Here is a 19,559-nt window from a genome sequence, read left to right on the forward strand (position 1 = left end):
AAAAATGTCATATAATACTTATTTAAAACAGATAAAAGCAAGATGAACGCATTTGACACTCATGTCCACCTTTCTTTAGCACTGGAGCTATCAGAATTCTAAAACTACTAGAATTACCATGGCAGTAATTCTAAAGGTTCTCATATAAGACATCATACATTCTTTTTGGCAATACAGACTATAGCAGTCCAATTGACCGTTCATATACAAGACATCGTATTGTCTTATGTTTACATTTAAAGCTTCTATTAAGATATTCAAATTGAGCTTTGTATGTTTGGCATCATATTTAATTAGGTCGTTGCCACGAAAATACAATCTTTTTTGGCAATACAGCCTATAGTTAGGCTAATGTTCTCCATAAAACCTGCAAATGTTCTGGACTCACTTTCAATTTCACTCTCAAGCAGAGGAGAAGGCTTTTTTATTGCAATGAATATACTGTTTTGAAATATATAACTGAAGAAAAGTTATGTTTATGCCAACAGAAACTTGTTTTTGATAGGAAGTTGCAAGGCAACAGAGAGACACATATTTAAAGGACCAGGTTAAAAATAGCAAACAACTGAAATGCATCCAGCCATTTTGACCGATATGGTAGTTCTAAAAAGAAATAATCATAACTCTTTTCTGTTTAGTAATTTTATTAAAAGTACAACGTGATACGAAAATATATACATATTTAGTAAAAGTCAGGGAATTATAGTTACAGTATTTGTGTTTTCATACAAAGTTAATGAATTGTAAAAATTACCTGCTAGGTAGTTCCAGTGCTAACAATAACACTATTATTCAACCCCAAGTTATTCAACTATTATTCAACCCGAACAACTGAGCAAAACAGTGTCCAAAAACAGCTAAGATTGACATAGCTCTATCGCTTCATAAGCAGCCATACTAAAAATAAAACAGCATAACTGAAGAGTTTAACTGAGGACTACTCTAGTCAAGCTGCTCATGGATCAAGATGTTTCCAGAGGACAGAGACACGGACAAAGGGCAGTGGCATTGGGGAATGGGTTCAAAGGGTCAAAGGAAAACCATTGTGCAAACAGCAAATGAAACAAGAGGAGAGAAGCAGGACGTGTGAAGGGGATTTTATTCCAAGGACAGAGGGGAAACAATTAGAGACAAAAACAGAGGAAGAAAAGCAGATATATTATCACCATTCTGGCAAAGCAGAAGGTCAGAGACAATGCCTTCAGCCACATTAGCCGTACAGCATGTTAACAAGCCCGTTTAGACAAAAAAATCGAAAATGTTCTCAAAATAACATTCATGTGTTAGATACGAAGTTAGTGCGTCAATGGCTACTTCAGAAACAGCATTCAACTGACATCTGCTGGTAAAGTAAAATATATTTTACCCAAATATACAACACGATATCAATATTATTTAGCTTAATTTCATCAGAATAGCATCAGAATTCACTCTGGCCTGCCAGAGTCAATGACCACTCTGCCATTGGCACTCTGATAATCCAATATGTTTACATGTTTTCTGACTAAATAAACCAATTAAAAGGCAGGTGTGTAGTGAGCCTTTTGTGTTCATGTTTATGTGCTGGTCTAAATTCAACATGCCATTTTAAGCAGCCGTTTAAAAGCCTTAGACTTCATGTTAACTTCATATTATTTTGTGTCCATCCTACATCACAAACTGGGAAACTCGCATAGCGATAATCAACCTCTGTGATTTTTTTGCTTAGGAAACTAATGTTGTCAGAACCAAAATTCTCTAGAACCCTTAATATTTGACTTTTTTTCTGATACCAATTTTCTGAATCTGAAGTGAGTAAATCGAAATGGTGACAGCTGCATATACTGTTGTTTATACATAAGTGGAAGCAATATGCAGTAGAAGATTCCCTTCTAGCATCACTAACTGCATTCACAACGAAAGCATCAAAGTAGCCTGAGGTCATTTATTTTCAATAGGATAGAACAGGGCAATGACAAGCGGCGGCGATGAGCGGCGCAGTACGTCTTCGCCAGTGTGGGCATTGAGGAGAATTGAAATCAAGTCATCTTTATGGTAATGAGCTATGACGTGGTTCATCAGCAAACAATCATAATGTTGAAGTCCACCGCTTGAGAGAATTTCAGAGAACATATTCCTGTTTGGTTCCGACTCAAGTTGTTTCAAAGAGTGTTCCAATTATTTATGATGTTTTCTTACAGTGACATAATAAAAAAAAAGTAACTAGCATATTAATGTCCATTAATGTTCTGTTTTTCAGATGAGACGTTAAACCAAGGTCCTGACTCTCTGTGATCGTTAAAATCCCAGGATTCCATTCGAAAAAGACTAGTGGTTTAACCCTGGCATACTGGCCAAATTTGCCCACTGGCCTCTGTCCATCACAGCCTGCTAACCATCCCCATATCATAACTGGTTTAATCACTCTGTCTCCTCTCCACCAATCAGCTGGTGTGTGGTCTGGCGCAATACAGCTGCCATCGCGTCATCCAGGTGGATGCTTCACATTGGTGGTGGATGAGGAGATTCCCCCCAAAAATGTGTAAAGTGCTCTGAGTGTCCACAAAAAGTCCAATATAAATGTAAGGAATTATTATTATTGTTATATATATTTTTTTCCCGTAAAAAAGGCAGGGATCTCATGCCAACTATAGAGACAGTGCAAAATAGTAATGCTAATTCAGAATACTACTAACAAATAGACATATTATACAAGTGGAGCAAAGGCACACCACATGCAACAACTTAATCTTCCATGGTTAAATAAACTTGATAAAAAGAGTACAACATTTTCACGCTAGAAATCATTGTTGTAATGCGGGAATGTAATTGATTTGCTGATATGCTGCAACGGTCTTTTTAAGTATGAAATAAACCTTAACCCTAATCCAGCGTAGCAAATTTTGAGAGCGAACTTTGATGATCTTGCCGCCTTAGGTGTTAACTCAAAAGGGAGCGTAATCTGAATGCATTTATCAAAATTTCTGAAGAAAGAGGCTTACCAAAAAATAAAGTTCCTATGTTGTCTTTTTCACGTTTTTGGGGGGTTGGAAGGCCCAATTATTGCACATAAACAAAGAAAAAAGTCATAACTGTCATGTGTCCCCTTTAAGAAGAATGAAAAATTGAAGCAAAAGGCCCCAGCTGGAGAAGTCACGGTTTAATTGACGTATGTTTTCTATTTTGAATGGCAGATTTAGATTTGTGCTTGTTGAAGGGCCACATTCCTCTGGCGGAGCAGAGCACTGACAGTGAAGCACTGAGCCAGAGGCGACGCTGCATATGATCAACATCTGCCTTTGACTCTCCTCTCAGTCCCTTTTAAACGCTGGGTACAATTATCATGGTGGGATCTCATTAAGTCATTGTAGTTTGCAGGATATCCTCCACTCCAGCCAGTATCAACTCTTCCACTGTCTGCTTTTAACTCTTTATTTCCTCTCACAGATACTCCCATTGAAGAGGTGTATTCTGGGCAAACAGTGGGAGGGACACGTCCTGTTTGTTCCCGAATACTTAAAGACCATTCAAAGATAATTGGTCTTGACGTCAGAATATTTTGATTAACCATTTCTGGTTCCCACTACAGAATATTCTGTTATTACTTACTCCCTTAAATTGACGCTAGACAGTTTGATTTTCTGCCTTTGTCCTCAGTGACATAAACATGATTGATAAGATTAGTATGATTGAAAAGGGGATGGTGTTTGCGTAAACTGTGTGCATATGTAGCTTTGATTTTTAATTTTAGAATGCATCTAAGTATTATATACACTACCGGTTAAAAGTTTAGGGTCAGTAGGATTTTTAAATGTTTTAAAATAAGCTTCTCCTGCTCATCAGAGCTGCATTTATTTCTTTACAAATACAGTACAAATTGTAAAACATTGAATAGTTATTGCACTATAAAATAACTGTTTATCATTTAATTCAATCATTCATTCCAGTGATTTTAAAGATGAACTTTTAGCTTCATTACTGCAGTCTTTAGAGTCACATGAATCAGAAATCACTCTAATATTAATTATTTTTATTACTACTATTATTAATATTATTATTATAAATGGAAATAGTAATGAAAGCAACAATGACTGGAATACTCATTTTATTTAAAACTGCTTACAATAAAAAAGCATTTAATTACATTTTATTTTGAGAAATATTTAACAATTAAAAAAATTAAACTGACCCCATTCTTTTGACTGGTAGTGTATGTCACCAAAAATATTAAATAAAATAAAACTACATTATATATTAAGATTTCTATTTAACATTTTTAGATTTTCTGGTTAATTTCAATTAATATATTTTTATAAGAATAGCAGGCTCGTAGCCAGGGGGGTTCGGGTGATTGACAAAGGTCCAGAATTGGTCCACTATCTGAGCTCATTTGCCCCATGTTTGACATCTATGCCATAATAAATTGTGAAACTAACCAATCAAAGAAGGCTTTAAGACCAAGAGGAACTTGCTGTTGGAATCTTATAAATATGTTTGAATATTATGTGTGAATTATTCAAATGGCCAAATTCTGACTAAGAAAAGTTGAAAGTACAGGCCAGTTGGTTATGTGTGTAAAGGTTTCATTTCTAATTTAATGTACCAATAAACCGGAAGCTATACTTTTTTTTTTTTTCCTACAGAAACAGAATTTTAAATACTTCTACTGCTGGCTGAATGGACATAGTAAAGAAGGGATTTCATTCAGAAAGATTGGGAAAGTGGTTTTAGAAGAGTTATTACAACCTAACAGAGACTTTCTGCTCACCATTTCAGTTTGTTGCAAAACTGTTGAACCAGCGTGGTTAAGTGTGTTACCAATGCCCAATACCTCAAAGTCAGCTAATCTGATAATTTAACTGAAAACAAACATGAAGTGCATTTTCAGATTTCAATTAAAGATTAGGAGGGCAAACAATTGTTTTTTTTTTCTTGATGACATGCACAGATTAATTGTTCACCACAAAACTAGCATTGTGTGCAAACAAAATCATATGGTTAGTTTGATTTCTTGTGGACTTTAAAACAAGTTTTTACAGATCCCTAAAATAGAATTTAATGACAGATGATAATAAAAACGTATTTCCAAAAACAAGTATCTTTTTAATAAAATGGTAATATAAAACCTACTATTTAAATGCACATTTGTAAGTAAACACTTATAATAGTAAAATAGTATTTTACTAGAGTAATTTGGCAAAATGGTAGGAAATATTTTTTGTACATCAAAAAGTCTGATTAAGATCACCATTCATCAAGCGAATCCAGCAAAAATTGTGCTTAAAATGTCACTAAAATGCAGTATTTAAATTTCATTTAGCCAGCCCCAAGGATTCCGGTTAGTTGTCATCCCATACAAAATCGTCGTGTTTAAGATCTGATTTGTCTAAAACACAGCGATCTCCACTGCCTTTCTACGATACGATATGAAGTGGGTATTAGACCAAACAAGAAACACTGCATTAAATTCTATTTTTCCATGTCATGTCTTTAAAATATGGAAATTAATTTTACCCTGGTATTTTCAATAGAGTTTTTGCACTAGCCTGCTGCTAATGACGGAGCCTCTGTTTAAACAGTCTTTCATCTCTTTTTACGCTTAAACAATCAAATGGATGCTTAAGTCTATATAAGTGATTAAATTTGAATTACATTACAACATAAATGCTGTAAAGAGAACTGTATGAAATTGAAAATAGTCACAAAGTTTTCACCGGAAGTTCATCATTGGCTAAAAACACTAGCAGTGCATATAGCCTAATAAATAGAAATTGAGGCAAATAACTGCAAATAACTGCTTAAATTTTTCATTTAAAAAACTACCTCTTTCAATAAGCCGGCTACAGGCCTGAATAGTTTCAGAAGGTTTTAGTACATTCCAACTGATTTCCTTGTACAGGCAAATTATTTTTATGGTATTTTCTTTTGTGTGTGTTCCACATAAAACAATAAATCCTACAGTTTTGAACTGACATGAGACAAAAAGAGCTATCCTTTTTTTGGAGTACACTGTCTCTTTAATTCCACAACACTAACCCAAAGCAGCAGCCAAAATATTCCAGTGTCAAGACCAATTAACTTTCATCTTCATTTCATTTAATTACATTGGACTGACATATACTGTAAATCTCCCGCAACTACTTCACAATAAGACCACAAAAAGGAGCGACGCAATCAATAATTAAAAAAGCATTTCAAGACAAGGCAAAGAAATCTGCTGTCAAGTAACACCAGCAGAATCATGCAAACTTTCTACGAGAGATAATATAAAAAAACATCTATATCCGAGTCTCCACAGAGGGGTAATGCGGTTGAGAGATAGTTTTCGTAATTGCTATGATTACGTAGCGCTGTTCATTCCGTCCCACGCTAAGTGGTGTTAATGAGGTATCTGAAAATTCAAAGCCGTCCCGCATCAAAATCAAAGTGTGGAGTTGAAAGAAGCGACACTATTAGAACTGTCCTTTTATGTACTGAACTGCTACTGACAATTTCACACTACAAAGCCCTCAGTGTGTTATCAGAGAGACAAAGCGAGCGCTCTTTAAAAGATAAAACGAGCGTGAACACACTTCATTCTTCCGCCTCGGTCTCTCGCTACTGTATTTGGAACCAACTTCTTTTGATCACTTGAACAATGAATATTATTTATTTAGTTTAGCTACTCGGGTTAAAGCTACGAATTGTTTCCTAAATCCCAAAAGATAGATTATTATGGACACTCCCAGGCCTTCTGGAAACCCCTGAAGCACAATAAAAATGCTTGACTGTGGTGAAACCAGAGGATGTTTCCTTAAGCTGTGAAATGAGCTCATTCACAACAACTGCAGACATCGGATCTTCTGAAATGAAACTTTATACATGTATTGCAGATTTTTGGCTAATGATGAGTAAGACCATCGTTGATCTTCAAATACAGTGTGTGTCACATATTGTAAGGCCATTTGTGACTGTGAATGTGTCCAGTGAGAGGAATGAAGCGATGTTTCCTATGGAGGAGGACATGATTTTCCTAGGCGACGCATATGTTGCTGTCATAACAATGAGTGGCAGTTTCTGAAGCGCGAAGTTAAAGTTCAGTTTGCTGTTTGGAAAGCTCTGTTCAGGAAACTGGTGGTTCTGGAAAGGTTTATTTTAGGAAGCAGAAAGTGTCAGTAGAAATGTGCAATATATTTATCAATTAGGTTGTCGTTTTATATGCACAAGCTAATATTATCAAGCATGTCACTCATAGTTGACCCAAAACTGAATATTTTGTCATCATTTACTTATAAATAAATTGTTAAAAATGTTGGAAACCTGTTACCATTAACATCCACAGTAGGTAAAACAAATAAAATACAAAAAAATAATTGTACTTGGAAACAATGTTAGAGGTTTCCAACATTTTTCAAATTATCTTCTTTTGTGTACAACAGAAAAATAGATAAATCAACGGAATGGAACCACTTGATAATTTTCCGTGTTTGGTGAACTGTCCCTTTAATAGTCCAAAGGTGTTTACTATATTGGAAGCCAAATTAAATGCAGTTAGAATGGTAGGTGTGCTTTTGGTTTTTTTTATATTATATCTTATACAGTGATGTAAAGTAACAAATTACATATACTCAAATTATTGTAATTGAGTAGTTTTTCTCAGAAATTGTAATTTACCAAGACGTTTTTAAACTGTGTACTTTTACTTTTCCTGGAGAATGTTTTAGTGCAGTATACTTTTACTCCACTACTTTCATTCCACCTGCAGTCAATACTTAAATTTGTCTATGCTGATTGGCTGAGTAGAAAAATCAGTCTTGCAATTCCTGTCCAAACAAATCGCATTACACAGAACAAGCTCAGGATATGGGCACTATATAAATGCAGCAAACTGTTTGAAAGCATTTAATGTGAGATGGGCAAAATCTTTAAACACAATGACCCAGAGACTGTCTGAAAATTGCCAAATAGTCTTTAACAATAACTAAATGTACTACAGAATGTTACGCTTACACTAGCACAAATGGCATTTAAAATGGGCCTCTTTACAAATGAAAAGTCTTACTTGTGAACGTCTCCATTTTGCTCAGTAGATTTTGAACTTAGAAATCAAATGAACAGTAAAATGTAACTAAATACTACATATACCAGGGGTTCCTAAACTTTTCCAGCCAGTGACCTCTAAAATAACAATGCCAATGACTGACGACCCCCAAATTCCTGAGGTGGTTATAAATATACAAATGTTGTGCTCACAATATTAGGCCTATATAAACATGAGTATATTCACAACACAAAAAAGTGCAACAGCCTAACAACCATATCATTTTTATAGTCATTTATTAATTTGTTTCATTTAATATTAACCTTGACTAAAGTCACTGGTGGACACAATGTTTTCAGCACAAGTCTATTCTTGGTTTAATTTTGGAGACCACCAATCAGAGATCATTCTCAATATTCAGTTGTGGCCTGCATTCATTTTAAAGTATTTGATTGCCATAAAGATGTCAGAAAGTTTAACCTGGTGCTATAAAATCAATCTGCTTCAGCTGACGCTGTCGCTGTGTTGTTAATCTAATGTAAACACACCAATTCTATTAAAAATGGCTTTTATAAGGCTGATAGCTTTTTAATTGCATGTTGTTGTTTTTTTTTACTATTAAAACTACTATTTTTTATCTTCTGGGTTGTTAGGATATGGTCATTCTAATAGTTTAACAAAATGCATTTTACTTTTTTTTAATTACCAAGCAACCTCCTGTCATTGTACCGCAATTCCCACTTTGGGAACCACTGACATACACAACTGTAAAATATAGAAAGTGCTAATATATGATGTATGAATTACATGTAAATTACAAATTACATGGTGAAATTGTGGACAGCATGGTGGTGCAGTGGGTAGTGCTGTCGCTTCACAGCAGGAAGGTTGCTGATTCGAGCCTCGTCTGGGTCAGTTGGCATTTCTGTGTTTTGTATGTTTTCCCTGTTCACGTGGTTTTACTCAGGGTGCTCCGGTTTCCCCCACAGTCCAAACACATGCGCTATAGGTGAATTGAATAAACTAAATTGGCCGTAGTGTATGTGTGTGGATGAGTGTATGGCTGCTTCCCAGTGATGGGTTGCATTGATGGGTAACTGGGTAAAACATGTAATGTAAAGTGTATTTATATAGCACATTTATTGTGTATATACACCCAAAGCGCTTCACAATCATAAGGGGGGTCTCTCTGCACCACCACCAGTGTGCAGCATCCACTTGGATGATGCAACGGCAGCCACAGGACAATGGCCTCTCTAAGACCACTTCCAACAGCAACCTAGTTTTCCCATGTGTGCTCCCATCGAGGTACTGACCAGGCTTAGCCGTTCATTCCGACCCCTGATTAATAAAGAAACTAAGCCGAAAACAAAATGAATGAATGATGAATGAATGATTATCAAAAACATTATACATTTGTTTTAATGATATGATGTTTAGTATTTTACAACATAATATACTTTAATGCAAAGGACTTTTGTGAACTTTAATGCCAACTTTTTAAATCTGATCACATAATAGTTAGATTACATATAGTCAGCTACTACACACCTCTCTATGGAAAAATAACAGACTATTTAAAGCGATGCTCATTCTCATTATGTTTTATGTTAAGTGCATTGATTTATTATTGCTGTAATTACCATATACGAACAAGGTTTTAGGTCATGACCCAACAGCGAAGATCCACTGCTTCACACATTTTCTCAATTCTCTGCTGTTTTCTCTTTCTGACAAAATGTATATGGTCTACTCTGAGAAGGCTGAAACACAACAACACAGAAACCAAAATAACCACAGCTGCCCCTTTACGTCTCCCAGCCCTGCTGTATAACTATCATCTTTGAGGCCTGACACACAGCACTACATGAACTGCACCACCAGGACGGCCCCGAATGGAAACCTGGGTGGCCTTTCTTTTTCAATAAGGTTTTAGGACTCTATACACGTGTATGCATCCTTCATTGGGTGTTTTAAATTCTGCTCACTTTTGCAGAGCTTAAGAGAAAATAACATTGTTGCGATTGTTGTGTGCAAGGAAACTGAGTAATAGAATTTACATAAATGACAGGTTCTCTATGAATTTAGTGTCCAATCACATTAGTTAAAGCAAATAGTAAAGTAGTAAGTCAGTTAAGATCATGATAAAGGGTTATGATGCTAAAAACATTATTAGCACACATACATTTAGCTTAAAAAGTGAAAATTGGTTGTTTAGAGTAAATTCATTCCAAACTAATGTCAAGGCAATGTCACCGCAAAGAGACATTACAAATAGTGTAAATTCCAGTGTGGAGATTGGCTATATGCACTAGCCGGTACAAACTGACATCATTGAGAATTCAGTACATCTGTGCATTAATTCATGAGAAAGATTTAGTTCAAACCAATCAGAGCGCTCTGTTGTGAACAAGATGCAACTTCATTAATATGCATGATATAGCTTTGAAGGCTCTTTTTACCAGTTACAGTTTTCAGATAGACGCCACATTGTGTTGCCAACCGTAATTCAAACAAGTAGTAGAAAAATTATTTTGGAGACACGGGTCGTCAGTGTTGTGTTTATAAATATACCACAACAAAGGTTTTGTTTCCATTTCCCTGCGATGTAGATATAAATATAATATATAAAGTTCTAAAAGAGTTCTAAAAGAGTGAGTGTGATTAAGAGTTGTACACAGTTACCATTTGATTAAGAGAAATATATATTTACCACAAACTAAAAGTTTTCAAATTATTCATATAGTGATTTTTGGCCAGACCGCCCATCCCTATGATGGAAAGTATTTACAAAAAAAGCTTTAGGTAAATTAATTAAAATAAAATGAGTACATCACATGAATACTTTAGATTGATGTATTTTTGTAGACCTTTCAAAGAAAGAGTCGCTGAAGAGAACACTTACACAATTCCAAAAGACCAAATAAATGAGATTTCATTTCACAATGATGATTTCATTTTGGCTGAACACTTCTGATTACACCATATGATTAGATGACCTAACAAATTAACAAGTTGGTCCTTCGAGTGCCTCTACAAGTCAAACACACATTGTGTGTTGAGGTGTTAAGATAAGCAGTCTCATGGCTGCATTTCAAGATTATCTGTCTTTCTCTCCAGCTGAAGGACGTCTGTATGCAGTGTTAACCTTCTGTCTGTACTTCTGACCCATCTGTACGAGGGCCTGTGAAACTGCTGAATTTCAAAGAAGGGTGAGGAGATCACACACACGTTTTTACCAGGCTAAAAACAAACAACAGGCCAAAAATACACAGAGGTTTAGATAAAATAATCTTCTTTTATGCTGAGGGTATTTGTGAGTGATAAAGAAAAGATGCTGGATATTAATTCCACAGGCTACTGTTGTACAATGCTTAAAATAATCATGTGTTTGATATGATCACATTTTTGTCATTCACCTAATGTTTTACTAAAGGGAAAGGGTTTCTCAAAAGTAGCCCAAAGTTGAGTGCCTTGATCACGAGTAGACTAAGTGCTGACAGACCCCCAAACCTCTACAGCGCATAAATCACCCTTTCTGCGGTTTAAACCAGCAACCTTTGGGTTATAACAGCACAGATGTGTGACCGAACTAACAGCTTGCCAATTGACCACATCTAAAGACCTAGTATTAGCTTCAAAAATGATGAATCACCAATGGAAAAACTGTTTTCTACACATCATAAAAAGCAAAAAGATTAATAATAAGCAAATTCTCTGAGTTATGAAAACAAAAGTCAGATTTCTATTTAACCACCACAATTTCAAGAGTTCACACTTAGCTGATGATTTACAAAGCTTATTTGGCATGCTGTCCCGGGAGAGAGCCCTGAGCTCAAGGGCTCCTCGAGCCCGGGGCTTCCTCCCGTTGGCAGAGCAAGAAGGGAGCCCGAGCTCGGTGGATCTCAGAACTCCCCTGCTGCTGTAGCTAAGGGAACGTAAGGAATTAGACAAGCTTGATTGTTATGTATGTTGAATGTCTTTGGATGGTGGGAGGAAACCGGAGAACCCGGGGAAAACCCACGCGGACACGGGAAGGACATACAAACTCCCCACAGAAACACCCACCGGTCCTATAGAACTAGGACCGGCAGTATTCTTGCTGTGTGGTTCGCAGTGCTAACCACTGGACCGCCGTGCCGCCCAATCACAGGTAAAGGAGGAGAATAGGGGAGGAGGGGGGTTTCTTCCAAACGAAGATAAAGTGAACTGAAAACTGAAGCTATTTATGGTGCCTTAGGGCTCATATGATTGGAAGATTAGTGATTAGCAAATACGAAACTGGCCGTGATAAATCATAAGCACGTGATCCTCTCGAAATTAGTTTATGAATAAACTTCACTTAAATTTTAATGAATGAATGAATGAATAATAATTTGTAAAATCCAAGGATTACTTTTTTAATTGATATGTGAATAAAACTTCACTTGCCTTCCATAAAGTCTCAGCCTTCAAATTTGTTTAATTTTAGAAGGAAATTCATATGGTAAACACGGTTTTGACACATTTGGATGTGGAGTATCCAAAGCACCTCAGTTCAAATTGATTCCTGTTGCAGATGTCTATTTAACGTTTGGTTTAGATAAATCCTTTTCAGAGCATTTGCTCAACTACAATACATCTATTTGATATTTCCTGTCAGATGTTAAACAGACTTTTAGAACACTTTAATCATCTCAGTATAAGTGGTATTATATTAATAAGTACCAATAGCTTTGTCAAAAGCATCTGTACTCAGCGTCTGATATCTTCAAACACCAACCCGCGTTCATTGCGTGTCAGCATACTGCTTTCTAAGGTGCAAGTCATTTATTAAATAATTATTATTAAATATTTTACTTTTGATATTTGGTGCCAGTTAATCAGGAAGTGATGATTTTGTTCTCGTTAACTATTTGGATGAAAACGCTGCTTTATTCGTACGTCTTTTATGTGATAATCCAGTTTTGTGCATAAAGTTGCTCGTAACTTTATTATATTTTGATTTTTTTCAATGAAACCACTGAAGGAAAATGTCTGTTTTTAGGGTCTTTTTTTGGTATTTTTTATAAAAACTGGAGGCCTATTGTCTAGAGAGGATGAGGGAGTTCTCAGAATTTACCTAAAAAATATTTTATATAGTTGTATTTTAAACACAAACAGATGTCTTATGGGTTTAGAACAATATGAAGATGAGGAATCAATAACAATTCAAACTTTTGGGTGAATTAACACTTTAATTATCCCCATTAATAATCCTCACATACAAAACTAGGAAAACAACAATTACACATAATAGGGCTGCACAATATCGCAAAAACTAACACTGCAATATTTTTATTCAATGCAATACAATATTTATTCCGATATAAATGCTAATTTCACCAGATAACTTGAGTAGCTTGTAAAGAATTCAGAATTTTAGATCGATTTGGATGATTTTGTAGAGGAGCGTATCTGCATAAAATATAAAAGCATAGTTTAAAAGCATAGTTAAATACAACAGGCAAAATATGCAAATAAACAATAATTTATCATTTTCTGGGTAGTCAAACAGTATTTAGAAGCAGAAATAAAATAATCACTGTATAACAATAATAATAACACTAGTTTAAATGGAGTAAATAATTATATAATGCTCAATTAATCTTTAAGCTAGAAACATTTAATTTATTGTGCCCAAATGGCTCAAGTTTGCTTCAAATTCTTACAGTCAGACCTTAAAAACACATGCAAATATTAAACCTCCCCTCTACGGTTAGGGTCAAATAATGTCTGGTCAACTATAATCCAAACTACATTGCAGATCTCTGCAAAGTGACTATGACGGACTCGCACATTGCAATATCGATGCTGGACAATATATTGTGTTTACCTAACACATAAGGACCTTTTTCCTAAACCTAGGTAACTTGATTCAGATTAATTTACGAGAATAGACAGCCTATTTAAGTTTAGTCAGGCTCTGAAATTTAATAATTTAATAATGTAATAAATATGATCATAAGATCCTCACCCAGGGCAGTACATTCAATTTCATATTTCAGAGCAAAAGAACACTTTATGGTTACACATGTATTGCAACTATTTTAAGTACCGATGTGTTAAAGGTAAAAGAAAGGATCTGGAAAATGTATCAGAAAAACAGGATGCAGTGTAATAGAGTCCACAGTAGCAGGATATGAACTCTCATCAGTGACACGGTAGGAAAGGTGGTTGCACATAGCTCAGGTTAGACATCCACAAATACGTCACTCCAGGAAGCCAAATGTTCTTTCTATAAATGGCTTTAGAGAACACACTTCCCGCTTTAGAGAGGGGATTACCAATGACTCATTCTCAACCTATCAAGCCTTAAAGCAGATATTTATGTTAAAAGATGTTGCTTTGTTATTTATGAATCTCCCAAATCCACAGAGATCAGAAATATGTTTGGAGAAATGACTTCAAACCAACCTCATGTGGCGTGCTGAACCGCAAAGATCCTCAGTGGGTCATCGGATCAACTTTATGTTACAGTTCAAGCTTAGAGGAACTTCAGAACTTTGGTCTAAATTTAGCAAACTGTATGTCTGCTTGGAGAATGTAAATCCTGCAGGTGGCCGCTTCATAACCTGAAGTCTCAAAAGTCGTGTTTACATTAGTTGTGTTTACTTTATGCCATTCATCCCATGCACTCAAAAGAATAAAAATGGTCAATGCCTGGAAAACTAGCATGAATTATGAATAATAAAAAATAATTTCTTATTCTGCAAGCTGAAAAACAGCTGTAAATCTTTTTTTCTCACTTATAGTAAATAAGCAGAACCTCAGAGTGTAAGGAGACACAAAAACAAACTCTTTTACACTATCTTGGGTCTAATGCTTGTGAAAACATTAGTAAGTATTTATATAGTGCATTTATTGTGTATGGCCATACACCCAAAGCAGTTTACAATCATGAGGCGGGGGGTCTCTCCACACCATCACCAGTGTGCAGCATCCACTTGGATGATGCGATGGCAGCCACAGGACGACCACGCCAGTGCGCTCACCACACACCAGCTATAGATGGAGTGGAGAGACCAAGATAGAGCCAATTCGGTGGATGGGGATGATTGAGAGGCTATGATGGGTAAGGGCTGATGAAGAGGATTTGGCCAGGGTTACACCCATACTCTTTACGAGAAGTGCCATTTTAATTTTGAATTTTAAAACCGAGGACCTTGGTTTAACATCTATTCCAAAAGATGCCGCTCACTGACAGTACAGTGTCCCCTTCACTTTACTGGGGTATTAGGACTCACACAGACTGCAGATTGAGCGCCTCCTGCTGGAGTCACTAACAGCAACCCAGTTTTCTCCATGTGGCCTCATATCCAGGTACTGACCAGGTAAAGCCCTGCTTAGCTTCAGTGAATAACTGTTCTTGGGCTACAGGGTGATATGGCTGTGGTGATAGTGATCGTTTTGAGGACCAACTTTTGCTCAGGTGTTTGAATTATTACTTATTATTAGCTTGTAGAGTAAGTTTCAGGCTGACAAAAACAAACAAATCCAAACTGTTTGAGAAGTTCAGTGATTTTTCAAAGCTTGATATAAACGTTCTGTTAACTTGAGGTTTAACCTACAGTTTGTGATTAACTCTAGACCAAATGCAGCTTAAGCAGCCAATCACACAAAGCATGAGAGAATCAGTTTTAGTGATTTCTGGAAAGAGTGAGCAAATAATTTCTCTGTTGATTAAGATAAAGATATATTTTTGCTGTTTAGGGTTTGTTGAAGTGGGTTTATAAAAATATATTTACAACAAAGAATTATTAGCTCCCCTAAATTATTAGCCCCCTTGTTCATTTTTTCCCCAATTTCTGTTTAACGGAGAATTTTTTTTTTCAACACATTTCTAAACATAATAGTTTTGATAACTCATCTCTAATAACCGATTTATTTTATCTTTGCCATGATGACAGTAAACAATGTTTGACTAGATATTTTTTGAGACACTTCTATACAGCTTAAAGTGACATTTAAAGGTCTTAACCAGGTTAATGAGCTTAACTAGGCATGTTAGGGTAATCAGGCAAGTTATTGTATAGTGATGATCTGTAACTATCAAATAATATAGCTTAAAGGGGCTAATAATTTTTTTTTTTACCTTAAAATGGTTTTTAAACAATTAAAAACTGATTATATTCTAGCCAAAATAAAACAAATTAGAATTTGTGCTCTGTTAAACATCATTTGGGAAATATTAAATAAATAAATAAATAAAGAGGGGGCAAATAATTCTAACTTCAACTGTATATCTTTATAACTGATCTGTAAACTACTCTAAAATCTGAATATTTATATCTGTATAAACAAGGACATCCGTACTTGGCATAAAAATAAAGAAAAGAAAAAAGATTTTAAAAAAAAGATATCATTATCGGAAATAAAATGAACTCTTATGGAGTAAAAGTTTGAGTCTTTAAGCAAATATTAACATATAAATGCAAATTTAAAAAAATGTATGTTCAACAACAGCTCAAAAGACTTTTAAAAAGCTTTTTATTAACATTTTAAAACCTTTATATATATATATTTAAGCAAATATATATGTCAATAGCTAAATGTATTTTTTTTTATTTAAAGTCATTATTTATGTCAATTAACATTTCTAATTAACTGTTTGAATATACAATATTCAGATACAATCATAAGGCTTCATTTAATGATCAGATATATTTGTCACTTTGCTCATAGCTAATTGGGCGAGTCTGGGTTTGCAATCTCTAACTCAGAATAAAACCTGCTTCAGATTCAGAGTAGGTTAGCTGTATGAAATTTTTGTATAGAAATTACTGTGGCAACAAACCTAATTAAAAAAAACCCTACCACCTTCTTTAACCTGAAAATTCAGAGTATTTTGAAATTAAAATGCAAATGTAACTGGTGGAAGAAAAACAAGCAAACTGGTTTTGGGCAACAGGATTATGCTAATTTAAGTTATCCAATCAAATCATCAGTTGAGGCAAAAATTCCTTGACTTTTCCAAACCATGGTTAACCTTGAAACCGGTTATCGTCCCATGCCCTTTTCCAAATAATCATTTTTAAACCCTCTTAACACAATCCTGTTATTGTACTCTTTATGTGTGTGGCCTCACTTTTGAACCAGACCTTGCATTACTTACAGATACAGATACTGAAAGACTCTCAGCAACAGTGTCAGACTGTTGCATTTTCCCTTCTAAACTTTTCTATCTTTGAAGCTCTTCTTTGGAATGACTTTTGCTTCCCCGTCTGTCCTTTTTGGAGTCAGTCTGGCCTATTGTATTGCATGACATCATGGTGGAATGATTGTTTTGGTAAGAGCTGTGCAGTTCGACACCTGAGCTTCACTCCCAGAATAGCCCTGCATGGACACCTTCACACAAATATGCTGCCTCTTAAATTAGAAAGCTATATTTCTGTTATAGCCATAAGATTGAGTACCAGAGGGTGACAATGTCAACAAAAGAGGTGCCAGAGTTAAACAACTGAATGAGTCAGCTCTTAAACATCACCTCTCACGTGTTTCCATCCACTAGATTTTATGCACATTTTAGGCTTTTGCATAAAAAAATGCGGAATTGTGAATAAATTCTATAAAAAAATTAAATGTTCACAATTAAGTCAGATAATTAGGTTAAATGATATGCACATTTACTGAATAATTACTAAATATAATTACTGAATAATTAATTTCGGTCAAAAAAGTATTTTTAAAACTGTTCAAATTTTCTGATATACTCTACCTAAGATATATGTAAGTTTTTTTTATGTTTTATGTGTTGTAAAAAATTTAATGTTTTTAAAACGAATGAAGAGAGCAGAAGTAAATTAATTATTTTAATTATTTAGCCTGACATGTTTACTGTTCCAAAATATTTTAAATGTTTCCTAAAATTTTCCCAGATATGTGTTGCGGCTGGAAGGGCATCTGCTGCGTAAAAACTTGCTGGATAAGTTGGCGGTTCATTCCGCTGTGGCAACCCCGGATTAATAAAGGGACTAAGCCTACAAGAAAATGAATGAATGGATGAATGTTTCCTAAAATTAAATCTATTGCATTCAATGGGGGGAAAAGCGGTTGTTTTACCCCAGACATTTAAAAAGAACTTATTTTAAAGCAGTAATCGCAATACCATGATACTGTGAAACCTTGATATTTTTATCCAAGGTTATATCATCAGAAACTAATTGGAAATGATACATAAAATATAATTTTTTTGATTACATGTTCTAAAATCTTTTCTGAATATTAGATTTTTTTTTGCAATTTAATAAGTAAGATTAATTTACGATTGTGTTTCCTACCTTGTGCTTAAAATTGTGTGAAATTAAATTTTTTCATTTTAGAGCAAGTATGAATGTATTATTTTATATGCATTACATTTTTTTTCTTCTCATAAGATTTAGGATTTTTTTTTTTTTTGAAACCACAAATATATAAAAAAATACAATAGTTTAAAATAATTTTCCCATTGTAATATTTGATAAAAATATAAAGCTAAGCTTGATAGGCTGGTGAGGACAGACATTAGAATCACAGGGAAAAGGGAATATCGATCCATACAATCTTTCTGTGAGCAATCAGTTCAGGACGAAGCCATTAAAATATTAGCTGATCCCTCGCACAGTTTGTTTTGTGGGTATAAGTTACTGTTTTCTGGTCAACAATGCATGCTGCCTGTGTGCAGATATAATCGTTTTAAGAAATCTTTTTTCCCTACATCAATTAGACTTTTAAATATGTAACATTTGTTAATAATTGAATGTTTGTGTTGATTTGTGTTTTCTCATGTCCGTTTCTGTTCAGTGTATGCAAATGTGGGCCTAGAGTCCAAGACAAATTTTCCCATTGGGGACAATAAAGTGCAAACAAACAAACAAACAAACAAACCAACAAACACTGAATTTTCAGCAGTCATTCAGTGTCATGCGAATATTGTTGTGAAATATCTGGAAAGTGAAGGTCTTTCCAGATCACAATAAATGAGTATCAAATCTGCATGATGGTGTCTAATCCAGTTATTTTATACACTAGTAAAGCAGAAATGAACATTATGTGGACCTCTGTCACAGATCTGACGGCCTTGTTCTGCATCTGCTGCTGTCTCATCACTGTGGCAGGATGTGATTGAGACACCATTCACAGACGCAACAACTCCAAACAATGCCTCAGCAGATGATTAAAACAGTTTCAAGTTTAATCAAGATGTTTGCAGAAACTGTTGAGACATCTTTTTAAATCACATGGATATAAAATGTGTGACTGCTGTGATGTTGTAATACTTCATGTCTACAAAATAAAACAGACTCACTTGTTACAGTAGGGCCTGGGTCAGTTGAGCTTGGCTCAGGAGTGCTGCCATCTTCTTCTCCACTAATATCTGTTCCAAAAAAAAAAAAAAGAGTTTAAAAAGAAAGGAAGAAGATTAGCTTGGCAGGACTTTAGTTAAACATTAGGGTGAAACACTTGAAATGGTTTCTATGCAGGAATGTGTGTGCAAGCACTTGTAGATACACTGTCTAAAGAGGAGTCATGCAAGTTAAATAATAGCAAACAACTAGTTAAT

The 19,559-nt window shown here is 35.0% G+C and overlaps 1 protein-coding gene across 50 annotated transcripts in view; it reads right to left on the minus strand.

The window, feature by feature from the left end:
* The window catches only part of hspg2 (heparan sulfate proteoglycan 2), a 187,124-nt gene that overhangs the window by 122,173 nt on the left and 45,392 nt on the right, over positions 1-19,559 (minus strand). For all 50 annotated transcript variants that reach the window (XM_087307235.1, XM_087307240.1, XM_087307232.1 and 47 more), the window contains exon 3: positions 19,305-19,373. In XM_087307235.1, coding sequence (XP_087163361.1) covers positions 19,305-19,373 — 69 coding nt within the window. The remainder of the gene's footprint in view (positions 1-19,304; positions 19,374-19,559) is intronic.

Source organism: Danio rerio, chromosome 23 (assembly GCF_052040795.2).
Source record: "Danio rerio strain M-AB ecotype USA chromosome 23, GRCz13ab, whole genome shotgun sequence".
Taxonomy (NCBI): Eukaryota; Metazoa; Chordata; class Actinopteri; order Cypriniformes; family Danionidae; genus Danio; species Danio rerio.